This window comes from Jaculus jaculus, chromosome 7, assembly GCF_020740685.1.
Source record: "Jaculus jaculus isolate mJacJac1 chromosome 7, mJacJac1.mat.Y.cur, whole genome shotgun sequence".
NCBI classification, from domain to species: domain Eukaryota; kingdom Metazoa; phylum Chordata; class Mammalia; order Rodentia; family Dipodidae; genus Jaculus; species Jaculus jaculus.
In genome coordinates, this window is record NC_059108.1 from 130,666,295 (window position 1) to 130,680,803 (window position 14,509).

The following is a 14,509-nucleotide window of genomic DNA, read 5'->3' on the forward strand; positions in this document are numbered from 1 at the left end:
AAATGATCGTTTGGAGTCTGGGGAGATTGTTCAGTGGTTAAAGGTACTTACTTGCAAAGCATGATAGCTCAGGATCAATTCCCTACCACCTATGTAGCCAGATGCACAAAGTGGCACATGCATCTGGAGTTTGTTTGCAGTGGCAGGAGACCCCGGTGTGCTCATTGTCTTCCTTCCTCTCTCTCTCTCTCTCTCTCTCTCTCTCCCCTCCTTTTTTCTTTGTGTCTTTCTCTCTCTCTCAAAACAATAATTTTTTTTAAAAAAATGATCTTTAGGCTAAGGATGTGGCTCAGTGGTAGAGTTCTTAACTTTTATGTACAAGGCTCTAGGTTTGATCCCTAGCACTTAAAAAAATGCTTCTTAGAACAGCATAACCATTAAAAAGCAGTAAAATGTAGTATTAGATGAATTTTCATCAGGATTTAACTTTTATTAGAATGATTAGTTTACCAGATGTGCTAATATATATACCTGTAACCTCAGCACTCAGGAGGTTGAAGGAGGAGGATCACAAGTTCAAGGCTACCCTGGGTTCCATAATGAGACCTTGTCTTAAAAAAAAAAAAAAAAAGAGGTCATCCCCAAATTCATGACAAAGATGAAAGTTTTTCTCCAGATTTTCATCTATAGGGTGTTGGCATTCTAGTACATAGATCTTTTTATATATAACACTTTAAAACAAAATAAAATGATGCTATATGATTATTGAGTCTGGTGACCTTTAACAGAGAGATATGTTGCTGCATACCAGCAATAGCATATAGAGAATATATTATTCTAAACTTAGAATTACAAAAAAATAGGGGGCTGGAGAAATGGCTCAGTGGTTAAAGGCACTTGCTTGCAAAGCCTGACTGCCTGGGTTTGATTCCCAGTACCCACATAAAGCCAGATGTGCAAAGTGGCTCATGCATCTGGAGTTCCTTTGTAGCAGCAGGAGGTCCTGGCATGCATGTTCTCTCTTTCTCTCTCTGCTAGCAGAGAGGGAGGGAGGAAAGGAAGGGAAATAAGTGAGTGGCTCCTCAGGCTTTTCTGAAAGCACTTAAGGTAATGCCTAACAGTTTTTGTTAGGTTTTGTTTGTAAATGAACAGATTTTATTATTTTGAGTATGTTGTGTTTTGTTCTGTGATTTTTGTGCTGGGGAGGAGTGAAGCCAGGGACTTGCACATATTAGTTAAATAACCCGCCACCTAGCTATACCCTAGTCCTCTCAAAGACATTGCAATTAACTTTTGTGTGTGTACGTATGTATGTTCATGTTTGTGTGGGTTCTCTGGCACATGGGTACCTGTACATGTGTATGGAGTCCAGAGGACAAGCATGGAGTTGTTCTCAGGTATTTCCTACCTTTTTCTGAGACAGGCTTTCTAATTGACCTGGGACTTAGCAAGGAACTTAGACTGGCTGTATGCCTGTCTCTGTTCTCCCCAGAGATGGGGTTGCTAACACACACCACCATCTCAAGGCTTTTTATGTGCATTCTGGGTATCAAATGCAGGTCTTAATGGCCAGTGCTTTACCAACTAAGCTATCTTGAGATAGTGTGGCTCTGTTTGCCAAGCAGACTTCAAAGTTCTGATTCCCCTACTTTATCCTCTCTAGTAGCTGAGATTCCAGGTATAAACCAGCATGTTTATTTCTACCAAATTATATTATAAATCAGTAAAAAGAAATGATTTCATCACTCAGTTCATTTCACTAATTTTCTTTTTAAAAAAAATATTTTATTTTTATTTACTTATTTGAGAGAGGGAAAAAGGGAGAGGGAGAGATTGAGAGAGAGAGAATGTGAGCATGCCAGGGCTCCCAGACACTGCAAATGAACTCCAGATGCATGTGCCACCTTGTGCATCTGGCTTACATGGGTCCTGGGGAATTGAATTGAGGCACTTTGGCTTTGTAGGCAAGTACCGTAACTGCTAAGCCATCTCTCCAGCCCCATTTGACTTCTTTTAAAAAAAAAATTTTTTTTATTTTTATTATTTATTTGAGAGCGACAGAGAGAGAAAGAGAGAGAGAATGGGTATGCCAGGGCTTCTAGCCACTGCAAATGAACTCCAGACGCGTGGGCTACCTTGTGCATCTGGCTAATGTGGGTCCTGGGGAATCAAGCCTTGAACTGGGGTCCTTAGGCTTCACAGGCAAGCGCATAACCGCTAAGCCATCTCTCCAGCCCCCATTTGACATATTTTCTAATGAGCATTTTTCCATCTGGTCATACTTAATGTATAGTAATTGTTGTTTAAGGTGATGCTTTTGTGTATTGTCCTTTGTTATCAATTTAAAGATATATTTTTGTTCTAGGGGCCAAATTCAGAAAATATATTGGCCATTCAGCTCATGTAACTAATGTCAGATGGTCACATGATTATCAGTGGGTTATTTCTATTGGTGGAGCAGACCATTCTGTCTTTCAGTGGAAATTTATTCCTGAAAGAAAATTAAAAGATGCTCTTCACATAGCACCCCAAGGTAAGTAGTGATTAACACTTAAAAAACTTCCCCATCAAATAACTCTAAAATTCCAAGATGAGCCAGGCATGGTGGGGCAGGCTTTTAGTTATCCAAGCACTCAAGAGGCAGAGGTGGAGAATGACTGTAAGTCCGAGGCCATCCTGGGACTATAAGCTTAGTTCTAGGTCAGCCTGGGCTAGAGTGAGACCCTGCCTTGGGGAAAAATAATAATTCCAATGTAACATTTTGCCATGGAAGTTTGTAATTAGCAGAATTTCCAAGGTTAAATTCTAGGTCTATACGTTGAAAATTTAGTGTTACAAGGGATGAAATACAAAATACTTTGACTGAACTTTAATGTGTCAAATGATGATTGTATGAACAGTTATGCTAGCAAAGTAAATATTTAATTATCCTCTTAGAGATATGGGTATCTAGGTTTTGTATATGCATTTTTAAGGAAGAGATGTTAATTCATGTGTTGTGTGTAGTATTTTTAGCTATTTTCATGTTAATTACAGGTTATATTCATTTATATCTGCACAGGCATTTAAATTTGATATAGTAGTCATTGGGGAGCCAGAGAAGGGATTTAAAGGAGCTATTGATTTTGCAGTCAGGGGAGAGGAAGATAATCTATAGTTGAGTTTACTGATACCTGTGTCACTTAAATAGGTAATTTCATTTGATTGTCTTACAGCTTGTCTCTGTGTCAGACTGACAGAGTCAGCTCTTGGTTATTAATTTCACATTGATGTTTTATAAGTGAATCTTCTTAAATAAGTGACATTTCATTTTTTAAAAATTACAGAAAGTTTGGCTGAGTCTAACAGTGATGAATCAGATTCAGATCTGTCAGATGTTCCAGAACTGGACAGTGAAATTGAACAAGAGACCCAGCTTACCTACCATCGGCAGGTTAATTTTCTATTATTGCGTGATTTATTTTCCTTGTAAACCAGTTTCTTCTTTATCTTGGTTCTTACTATTAATATATTGTTAATTTTTATGATTTAAATTTCCCAAGTAATAAATGACTATTTTAAGTTTTTCCTCATTTGAACATTAATAGCATATTAGTATAAAATGTTATTTTATGGTAAGTGCTTGATAAACCAAGTGTGCCTGTATTTGTGTGCTACAGTAGACCCCCACTTACTCTCTTTGAAATATTTTCTTGTGAAGTATAAAAGCTTTCCGGAATACTAAATATATATTTGTCAGTGGAATACATATAGAAAACGTGACTGAGTTTTTTCTATCCAAGGAAGTAAATTTTGTAGTTACCTCTTATTGACACCTAAAATCATATTAGGACTATATGGACATCTTTATTAATATATATCCTAAAAGCATTTTTACTCTTATATATTCTTAAAGGTTTACAAAGAAGATCTACCTCAGCTTAAAGAACAATGCAAAGAAAAACAAAAAAGTGCTACTTCTAAAAGAAGAGAGCGGGCACCAGGAAATAGTATTCGATTGCACTTTATTCATGGGTATACAATATTATTTTCATTTATGTATTTGAATTCAGGTTCACACACACTAGCTGTATGACTTGGAACAAGTCCCATAGTCTCACTATGCCTGTTTCCCCCATGTGTGAATTGGAGAAAAAAGCAGCTGACTCAGAAAGCTGTGGTGAGCAGTAACCAAGGCGATGCTGTGGTGACTTACAGCTTGCCTGGCATACCATGAGCCATTATAAAAGCATTTATTAAATTAGAAAATTATCTCATGAAAGTTTGGCATGTTTATGGAAGTGGATATCTTGTCATTAAAAATGTAAGACAGGGCAGATGTGGCAGTGCACGCCGTTAATCGCAGCACTGGAGAGGCAGAGGTAGGAAGATCAATGAGAATTTGAGGCCACCCTGAGACTTCGTAGTGAATTCCAGGTCAGCCTGGACTAGAGTGAGACCCTATCTCAAAAAAACAAAACAAAACAAACAAACAAACAAACAAAACAAAACAAAACAAAACAAAAAAAACAGAGAAGCAGCTGGTCATGGTCATGGTGGCACACACCTTTAATCCCAGCACTCCAGAGGGAGGCAGAGGTAGAGAGTAAGGCCACCCTGAGACTACGTAGTGAATTCCAGGTCAGCCTGGGCTAGAGTGAGACCCTACCTCAGAATCAAAAAATAAAAAAATAAGGAAAGAAAGAAGAAATGTCATCTCCTATAAATGTGTCTTAATTTGGAATGATACTTCTATTTTACCTGAACATTTTTACTTCCATGTTTTAGTTTCAATAAAACATTAGTCCTGGATTCTCTTTAAGCATATGGCAACACAAGCCTCATATGTTGGCTTGGCATCAGCAAACATGCATTTTCTTGCTTTATTTATTTTTTTTTTCTTCAGGGTAGGGACTTGCTCTATCCCAGACTGACCTGGAATTCACTCTGTTGGCTTAGGCTGTCCTCGAACTCTGAAATCCTCCTTCCTCTGCCTCTTGAGTGCTGATTAAAGGTGTGCACCACCACGCCTGGCTGTAAGCATGCACTTTCTTAGTAGACTGATAATACTGTCTAAGAATTTACAAGAGGATATATTTATTGTGAGCATTTTCCTTCCAGTGTTAAAATAGGTGGTATTTCTGTTCAGTTGTGTTTTATGAACTAGGCTTTTTTGAAACATGAAGCAAGGTTGCCACAGGTGGGATGATATAGACCATCTTAAGATTTGCATATGGGGCTCAGACGGTAGATTGTTTGCCTAACATACATGAAACTCTAAGTTCAGTTCCCAGTACAGCAAAAAAAAAAAAAAAAAAAAAAATTATATATGTTAAACCATTGCCTAAAGTTGTTTTTGGAACATACATTGTCATGGCTCAGCAGTATGCCTAACAGTATAATTTGAAAACCTTCTTTCACTCCTGCCCCCCCCCCCGTCATCAATTCTTTTTTCCACAGGCAATCACTGTTACTTAGTTTCAGAAATAAAAAAATATATACAAATACAAATATATACTCCTTCTTATAAATTTTGCCTATAAAAATAGCTGGTTTGTTTTAAAGAATACAAATTTGACACTATTTTTAAAAATATTTAAAATATTTTCATTTATTTGCAAGGAGAGAGAAAAAGAGAATGGGCACACTAGGGCTTCTTGCCACTGCAAATGAACTCCATATCCATGTGCCACTTTGTGCATTTGGCCTTACATGGGTACTGGGGCATAGAACCCAGGCTGTCAGGCTTTATGAGCAAGCCCTTAACTGCTGAGACATCTCTCCAGCTCTAAAAATTAATGTTTATCTTATATATCTGAGAAAAATGGGTATGCCAGGACCTCCTGCAGCAAAAGCAGTTGAGATGCATACTCCACTTTGTGCACGTCCAGGTGAGTGCTGGGGAATTGAACCTGGGTCAGTAGGCTTTGGAAGCAAGCACCTTTACTGCTGAGTCATCGCCCCAACCCCTGGCCTCAAACTTCTGTGTTCCTTATCTGCCTCCCAAGTACTGGGATTCCAGGCATGATGCACCAGATGCAAGTTCCACACACTGTTCTTCATCAAGGGTACTGAATGTTCATTCTCCTTTGCAAACACATTTAGCCAAATTAGTATCAGAAAGAACTAGTTGAGAACCAGACACTCACATGAACTTTTCAGGTAGAATACTGCACTTAGAATTTTAAAAAGATGCCAGGCGTGGTGGTGCACGCCTTTAATCTCAGCACTCAGGAGGCAGAGGTAGGAGGATTGCCATGAGTTGGAGGCCACCTTGAGACTACATAGTGAATCCCAGGTCAGCCTGAGCTAGAGCAAGAGCAAGACCCTACCTCGGAAAACCAAAAAAAAAAAAAAAAAAAAAATAGGAAAATGGGAGGGAATAGAGGTAATTCTTGCTTCTGCCATGTGACCAGTTGGAAAAACTTAAGACTGGCCGCCATCTGCTCTTTACCTTCTAACTGTGGAAGTTCACTGACCACACACACACAAATCTGTTTTGGTTTCTCCATTACTTGTTTGCTTGTTTTGTTCTTGTTTCCTTTTTAAAAATATTTTTATTTATTTATTTGCAAGCAGAGAGAGATAGAAGAGAGACAGAAAATAGACATGCCAGGGCCTCCACTACAAACGTACTCTAGATGCACACACCACCTTGTGCATCTGACTTTATATGGGTACTGAGGAATAAAACCCAGGTTATTAGGCTTTGCAGGCAAGTGCCTTAAATGATCAGCCATCTCTCTAGCCCCATTTTTCTTGTTTTTTTTTTTTTTTTCTCTTTTTTTTTTTGAGGTTGGATCTCACTGTAGCCCAAGCCAGCCTGGAATTTACTCTGTAGTCTCAGGGAGGCCTCAAACTCAGCCTCCTGAGTGATTGCTAGGATTAAAGGTGTGTGCCACCATGCCTGGCTCTTTTTTTTTTTTTTTTATTAATGGCTTCCATGATTGTAAACAATATCCCATGGTAATGCCTTCCCTCCCTCCCACCTTCCCCTTTGAAACTCCATTCTCCATAATATCCCCTTCCCCTCTCAATCACTCTCTCTTTTATTTTGATGTCATCATCTTTTCCTCCTACTATGATGGTCTTGTGTAGGTAGTGTCAGGCACTGTGAGGTCATGGATATCCAGGCCATTTTGTGTCTGGAGGAGCATGTTGTAAGGAGTCCTACCCTTCCTTTGGCTCTTAGCCACCTCTTCTGCAGTGGACCCTGAGCCTTGGAAGGTGTTAACACTATATTTTTGAAAATAGTACTGTACCAGATATCTTCTTTCTGCACTGTGATTTGTTTCACTTTATTTTTATCAGACCCATTCATAAAAGTATAGGTTTTTAGAAAGTGATATTTTCTTTTGTTTAGTATCCTTTAAAACTTAAAGCTTAAATGATTTAAACACTGCCTCTATAGTTCTCTTTATATTCTGTATTGATAAGATAAAAAGCCAAAATTAATTGTAATTTGTTCCCTATATTAGCTACAGAGGTTATGACTGTCGAAGTAATCTGTTTTACACTCAAATTGGTGAAATTGTGTACCATGTGGCAGCAGTGGGTGTCATTTATAACCGACAACAGAACACACAGCGCTTTTACTTGGGTCACGATGATGACATCCTGTGTTTGGCTATTCATCCTCTGAAAGACTACGTGGCCACAGGCCAGGTAAGTTCATTTAAAAGAGTACATGGGTTCTGGGCAATCGAGACTCAACCTGGGTCCTCAAGGCTTCACAGGCAAGTGCTTAACTGCTAAGCCATCTCTCCAGCCCTAGTGTTTTGAAATTTAAATGGTGCTACAGACATTTTTTTCCCAGGGGAGACGTGAACACATGGCTGCTCACCCTAGATGGGGTACAGAGGACAAACCAAAACATGATCGCACCAGAGCCAGTTTGGATGAGCCAGTGAATTTACTGGGCTTACTTCCTGAGAGGGTTGAGCTATTGCTTACAGGAACATGGATGACTCAAAGGCAGCTGCATTACCAAAAAGCCCTCCCCAGCATAGGAGAGTACTCAGGAAAGTGGCCTCTCTGGAGCTCCTGGCACAACCTGCAGGCAGCTCTGCTACTGCAAGACTTGTATATAACCTGAAAGGCTTTTGCAACCTTTTCCCCAAACTTGTCGACATCCTGACCCTCTCCTCCTCCCTCCACAGTGGAATATTGTATTTCATTTTTTAAAAATATTTGGGACTAGAAGTTCCTTGCGTAGCTAGGTGTGGCGGTCTGGAATGGGAACTGGACTTGAGATAAATGATCCAGCGCACTGCACCCCGGGCCCAGCTGAAACCACAGAGGAATTGGGGAAATGAGCAAGAGTGCTGCTTTCTCACTGAAGCTGATATCAGCACAAGGGTAATGGAAAAAGATACTGAGGACACTCAACACCTACCAAATCACACATCTAGATGCTCCTAAGTGCTCATCATTTAAGTAGACTTAAAATGCTCCCAGCATGACTCAGGGAATTTTGTGGAAGAAGGGGTGGAAAGATTGTTAGAGCCACAAGTTGGGACATTTTGCACAGAGACATTGCCTCTCCCCCATAACTGACTGCTGCCCCATAATGCATGACCCACAATCCCCATGGAGTTGATCTACATCCCCAATGAGGAAAGCCTCTTCAGGAAAAGGGCAGGGAGGAAGAAAAGGATGGTATCAACATGTGATGTTTATGCACAAAATACGTCCATATCTAATAATAAAAATAAATAAAAAAAAAATCACATTTCCTCAAAAATATATATTTGGGACTGGAGAGATTGCTTAGTGTAAATTGCTTGCAAAGCCTAAGGACCCAGGTTCAGTTTTCCAGTACCCATGTGTTGCAGTCTGTTTTGCAAACTCAATGACCAACCCTCCCTTTCCTGCATTTCTTACACTTCACATTACCAGGTAGGGTGCCAATTTGTTAATCCAGGGGGAATAAAGTAGACTTTGAAGAACAGGACACTCCTTGAACACTCAGGCCCCTTCAAAAGAGTCTACATTCTTCCTGTTACCCCAGTGCAGGTCAGCTGGCCCAATCTCAAAGGTTATAATCTCTCAATTGCAGCTGAACAGGCAGCAGTTCACCCCCCAAATTTTCTTTCTGTGCCATATCCCTCTGCTCACACCAGTTCATTTCTATGCAAAGCAACTCTGCACAACTTCTGAGGACATGGGCATAACAGCAAGCTTCTCGCACAAACTGCTAGCCCAATCCAAGCAAAGCTCTTTCTTGCCCTCATAAACCAAACCTCATAGCCCATAGTTCTTACTGCATTCAGGTCTTTCAACTCTGACCAGAATAGTCCATCAAGCTGTACTTACAACATTGCAAGGCGCATCTCTTAGACCAAGGTTTCAAATCCTTCCACATTCCTATTAAAAATTAGCTTCAAACTGGGCATGGTGGCGCACGCCTTTAATCCCAGCACTCGGGAGGCAGAGGTAGGAGGATCGCCGTGAGTTCGAGGCTACCCTGAGACTACATAGTGAATTCCAGGTCAGCTTGGGCCAGAGTGAGACCCTACCTCGAAAAACCAAAAAAAAAAAAAAAAAAAAGCTTCAAAAGATCAAAGCCACACAGTCAGGTGTCCAGCAGCAATCCCACTCCTCAGTACCACTTTACTGTTGAAATCTAGTTTTCACTGCTGGTAGAAATCACCCACCCAAGAGTGGCTTGTGGGAAAAAGAGGTTTATTTTGGTTTACAGGCTCGAGGGGAAGCTCCACAATGGCAGGGGAAAACGATGGCATGAGCAGAGGGTGGACATCAACCCCTGGCCAACATAAGGTAGACAGTAGCAACAGGAGATTGTGCCAAACACTGGCATGGGGAAACTGGCTATAACACCCATAAGCCCACCCCCAACAATACACTCCCTCCAGGAAGCATTAATTCCCAAATCTCCATCAGCTGGGAACCTAGCATTCAGAACACCAAAGTTTATGGGGGACACCTGAATCAAACCACCACCCCATGTAAGCTAGATGCACAAGGTGGCACATGCGTCTTGAGTTCATTTTGTAGTGGCTAGAGGCCTTGGTGTTCCCATTCTCTCTATCTGCCTCTTCTCTCAAATAAAATATTTTTAAAAATGTTTTAGAAAGAAAATGGGCATACCAGGCCTCCTGTCTCTGCAAATGAACTCTAGCATGTGCCACTTTTTGTGTCTGGCTTTATGTGGGTACTGGAGAATTGAACCCTCATCAGGTTTTTCAAGCAAGTGCCTTTAACCAGCGAGCCATTTCTCCAGCTCAGCAAATAAAAGTTCAGAGGAATTTGCTGTACAACATGGTCAGAGCCTGCCATCCAACAGTTGTTTACTTCTCCTATAGCTTTGGGGAGTGGGCACCTTTTAAGTTTCAGCTCTCCCAGACTTGACTCCTTCTTCCCTTCAGGATGGTATATTTTAATTCAGAATTTTCTGTACAACAGATGGAAAACCTAGAGTGTTTTGTTTCTATTTTTTGGAAAATAGAGGACCATTGTCAAGAACTGTGATACTAAATGGAGGTTAAAAAACTTAACCTCACATTATTTACATATTTATGTTTGAGTATTTTGACTAAATGTGTGGTAATTTGAAATTTTTCTATAATTCAGCAAATGGTTACTGAATGTTTCCTATTAAAGGTGTTATAGCCTGAATGTGAACTCTCCACCAGAGGCTCACATGTTTAAATGCTTGGTTCCCAGATGGTGGTGCTGATGTGGGAGGTTGTGGAAGCTCTGGATGCAGGGCCTGGCTGGGGCAGTCCTGGAAGGCTCGGCTCTCAGCCTGCCTGCAGCCCAGTGCTCTTCCAGTGTGCTGTGCGGCTGCCATGCTTTCCCATCATGAAACCGAGCCAGATAACCCTCCACTGCCTTCTTGCAGTGATGAGTCATAAAGCAGTAAGTGTTGAACTCTCAGACTAGATGGTCAAATGTGCACACAGTCCAAAAGCACATTCATTTAGATATCTTGGGGGCAGTTCACACTCAGCATGTCTTAAATTAAGAGAACTGGAATTTAGTCTTCTCTTTCAAACCTCTGCTAATCCTTGTATGTTCCCTGTTGACAACATAGACCTGTATTTTGTCCTACAAGTCTTGGAGTTGATGGGTAAAGGAGAAGGAGAGCAGTGGGAAGGAGGCTGGTTTGATGACTGACAGCTGTGGTGAAATCCTTTTGAATTGAAGTTTTATCAGGAGAGCTATGAAGGCTGCATGCTGGAATCAGGCTCTGGAAATCCCAAACAAAGTTAGATGATCCTTTTCATGAATTTCTGGGGGGTGGGGACAGGTATGCCTGTGTACAGATGCAATGGAGACAGACAGACACATACACACACACACACAGAGAGAGAGAGAGAGAAAGAGAGAGAGAGAGAGAGAGAGAGAGAGGCTCCTGCAAGGTTTGTAAAGGAAAGAGATACTCTGTACTTGCTCATGACAGGGGAAGAGGATGAGGGAAGACAGGAAAGCGTATAGACTTAAATAAAAAGTAAAGTTATGGGGCTGGAGATATGGCTTAGTGGTTAAGGCATTTGCCTGCAAAGCCAAAGGACCCTGGTTCGATTCCCCAGTACCCATGGAAGCCAGATGCACAAGGGGAGCATATGCATCTGAGTTAATTTGCAGTGGTTGGAGGCCCTGGGGTTCGATTCCCCAGTACCCATGGAAGCCAGATGCACAAGGGGAGCATATGCATCTGAGTTCATTTGCAGTGGCTGGAGGCCCTGGGGTTCCCATTCTCTCTCTCTCTTTCACTCTCATAAATAAATAAATAGTAAAGTTGTGATTCAAGATTGTCTCAGCTAGAAAGCAGAGGCTTGCACAGTGACCTTTCTAACTGGAGTCAACCTTCTACCTCATCTCCAATAGCCAGTCCTTTTCAAAACTGTATTCATTCATTGACCTGAGTGTATTTTGATACTCTACCCACCTCAAATAAATATGTTTATTTTAAAACTATTTTATTTATTATATATATAGACACAAAGAGACAACCAGAGAGAGAGAGAGAGAGAGGAAGAGAGAGAGGGAGAGAAATATGAGTATGGGTGCACCAGAGTCTCTAGCCACTGCAAATTTATTCCAGATGCATGTGCCGCTTTGTGCATTTGGCTTTGCAAGTAAACTACAGACACATGTGCCACTTTGTGCATCTAGATTTACATAGGTATTGGGGAATCGAACCTGGGCCATCAAGCTTTGCAAGCAAGTATCTTTAGCCATTGATCCATCTCTCCAGCCCAATTTTAAAAATATATTTTTTTTGTGCTGGGCATGGTGGCACACGCCTTTAATCCCAGCACTCCAGGAGGTGGGGGCAGGAGGATCACTGTGAGATCAAGGCCACCCTGAGACTACATACTGAACTCTAGGTCAGACTGGGCTATAGTGAGACCCTACTTTGGAAAACCAAAAATAAATAAATAAAAATATTTTTATTATTGATTGACTGATTGATTATAGAGAAAGACAGAAAAAAGCAGAAAGAGAAAAGTCTTTTTTTAAAAGCTTTCCATATTTCTTCTTGTAATCATTGCTTCATAATTTCTAAGCTGTTAGCAAATTAACATGAGTTTCCATTTTTAGTTTTTTAATCCCCTATTCATTTTCCTCAACTATTAATAATCCTTCTAAGAGACTTACAATTTTTCAGTTTTATTAGTACTTTTCAGGCAAATGTCTGGCTCATCAGCGTGCAATTCAAGGTTTTGTGGGGTGGGGGTGCGTTGAAGTAGGGTCTCACCCTTAGCCCTGGCTGACCAGGAACTCACTCTGTAACTCCAGGCTGGCCTTGAATTCACAGTAATCCTCCTACCCCCGCCTCCCGAGTCCCGAGATTAAAGGCATGCACCATCACACCCAGCTAATGCAAAGCTTTTAATTTCTTCACTCTTGTCTTTTTATGTCTCCACCATTTGCCTCCCTATCAACTATGCCCTCTGTTTTGAGGTAGTTAGGATTTGATCAGTTTGTATAGTGCTGCTTTAAATATTTTACTTAATTTCCTTTTCTTGAGAAACTCTTCAATCCCTCATCTATTCTACCCTCATTTACTTTCTTGTTCTTGTCTTAAAGACATAAACTAATGGCTGGGGAGATGGTTCAGCAGTTAAAGGCTTTTGCTTGCAAACCTGCCAACTAGGGTTGGATTCCCCAGTACCCATGCAAACCCAGATAAAGTAGTGCATGCATCTTAAGTTCATGTGCAGTGTCAAGAGGCCCTAGCACACACATATTCTTTTTCTGTGTTTTTTTCCCTCTCCCTCAAACAAGTAAAAAAATATTTTAAGAAGATATAAGCTAAATAAAATTTGTGAACTCACCATGTCTCTTTTGCTGTAGTTTAGATCTGGCATGCCTCCAAAGCCCATGTATAAAAGACTTGGTCCCTAGCCTGCCACACTATTGGGAAGTGGTGGAAACTTCAGGATAGGGGTCTAGTGGAAGGAAGTTTGGTCATGGAGGTTTTGGGTCTTTGATCTTTTCATCTTTGTTGCCATGAGATGAGCAACCTGCATTGCATGGCCCCTGCTGTTTTTTGCTCTCTTGCCACTAGCTCACAGACAAAAGTGTCAAGAAACCATAGGCCACAATAAATCCCTCCTTTTGAGTTTGTTTGGTTTTGTCACAGTGATGGAGCACTGACACACCTTTTTTCCTGAAATGGGATGCCCCAGGTTATCTAGAATAGTATTCATTATTACCTTAGCCAGCTAAATTTGCTGTTTGACTACAAATGGCCCCATTTATTATCTGTGGGCAAGTGAACCTCTTGGCCACTGTTTTCCTCATCTTTGAAAATAAGGGTACTGTTAGTGCCAATGCAGTAGAGTCGTGATAATCATTAAGTACACCAGTCTCTGCAAGGGAAGTAGAACAGCTTCTGGCATCTGAGTCATTTCTCCTGAATGTTAGTCTATATCACTGTTATCATCGTCATCATCATCCCAGATGAGAGGTCCAATAGGCAACTGAAGATGTGTCAAATGCAGGAAAAAATAATGGTTAGAGTAGGATTTGGGAAACATTTGTTGATATTATCAGTGAGGCTATGAAAGTGAAATACCTCAGTCAAAAATATAGGCGAGGGCTGGAGAGATGGCTTAGCGGTTAAGCGCTTGCCTGTGAAGCCTAAGGACCCCGGTTCGAGGCTCTGTTCCCCAGGTCCCACATTAGCCAGATGCACAAGGGGGTGCATGCGTCTGGAGTTCGTTTGCAGAGGCTGGAAGCCCTGGCGCGCCCATTCTCTCTCTCTCCCTCTATCTTTCTCTCTGTGTCTGTCACTCTCAAATAAATAAATTTAAAGAAAAATATAGGCGAAAAGTCTGAGTAACTAAAAGGGAGATGTTGAGAGTTTTTACTTCAGTTATAGGTGATAAAACATGAAGGAAACTCAGTACCTAAGAGTCAAGGCAACCAGAGACTAGGCAGAGTAGTACTAAGTCATCAGAAGAATCAAAACTTAGGGGGCTGGAGAGATGGTTTAATAGTTAACACACTTGCCTGCAAAGCCAAAGGACCAAGGTATGATTACCCAGGACCCATGTAAGCCAGGTACACAAGGTGGCACGTGCATCTGAAGTTAGTTTGCATTGGCCAGAGGGCC

General features: G+C 41.0%; 1 protein-coding gene across 2 annotated transcripts in view; it reads left to right on the forward strand.

The window, feature by feature from the left end:
- Eml5 (EMAP like 5) overlaps positions 1–14,509 on the forward strand; it is a 136,155-nt gene that overhangs the window by 48,321 nt on the left and 73,325 nt on the right. For both annotated transcript variants that reach the window (XM_004649347.2, XM_045154447.1), the window contains exons 11-14: positions 2,306–2,473; positions 3,267–3,373; positions 3,836–3,954; positions 7,398–7,584. In XM_004649347.2, coding sequence (XP_004649404.2) covers positions 2,306–2,473; positions 3,267–3,373; positions 3,836–3,954; positions 7,398–7,584 — 581 coding nt within the window. The remainder of the gene's footprint in view (positions 1–2,305; positions 2,474–3,266; positions 3,374–3,835; positions 3,955–7,397; positions 7,585–14,509) is intronic.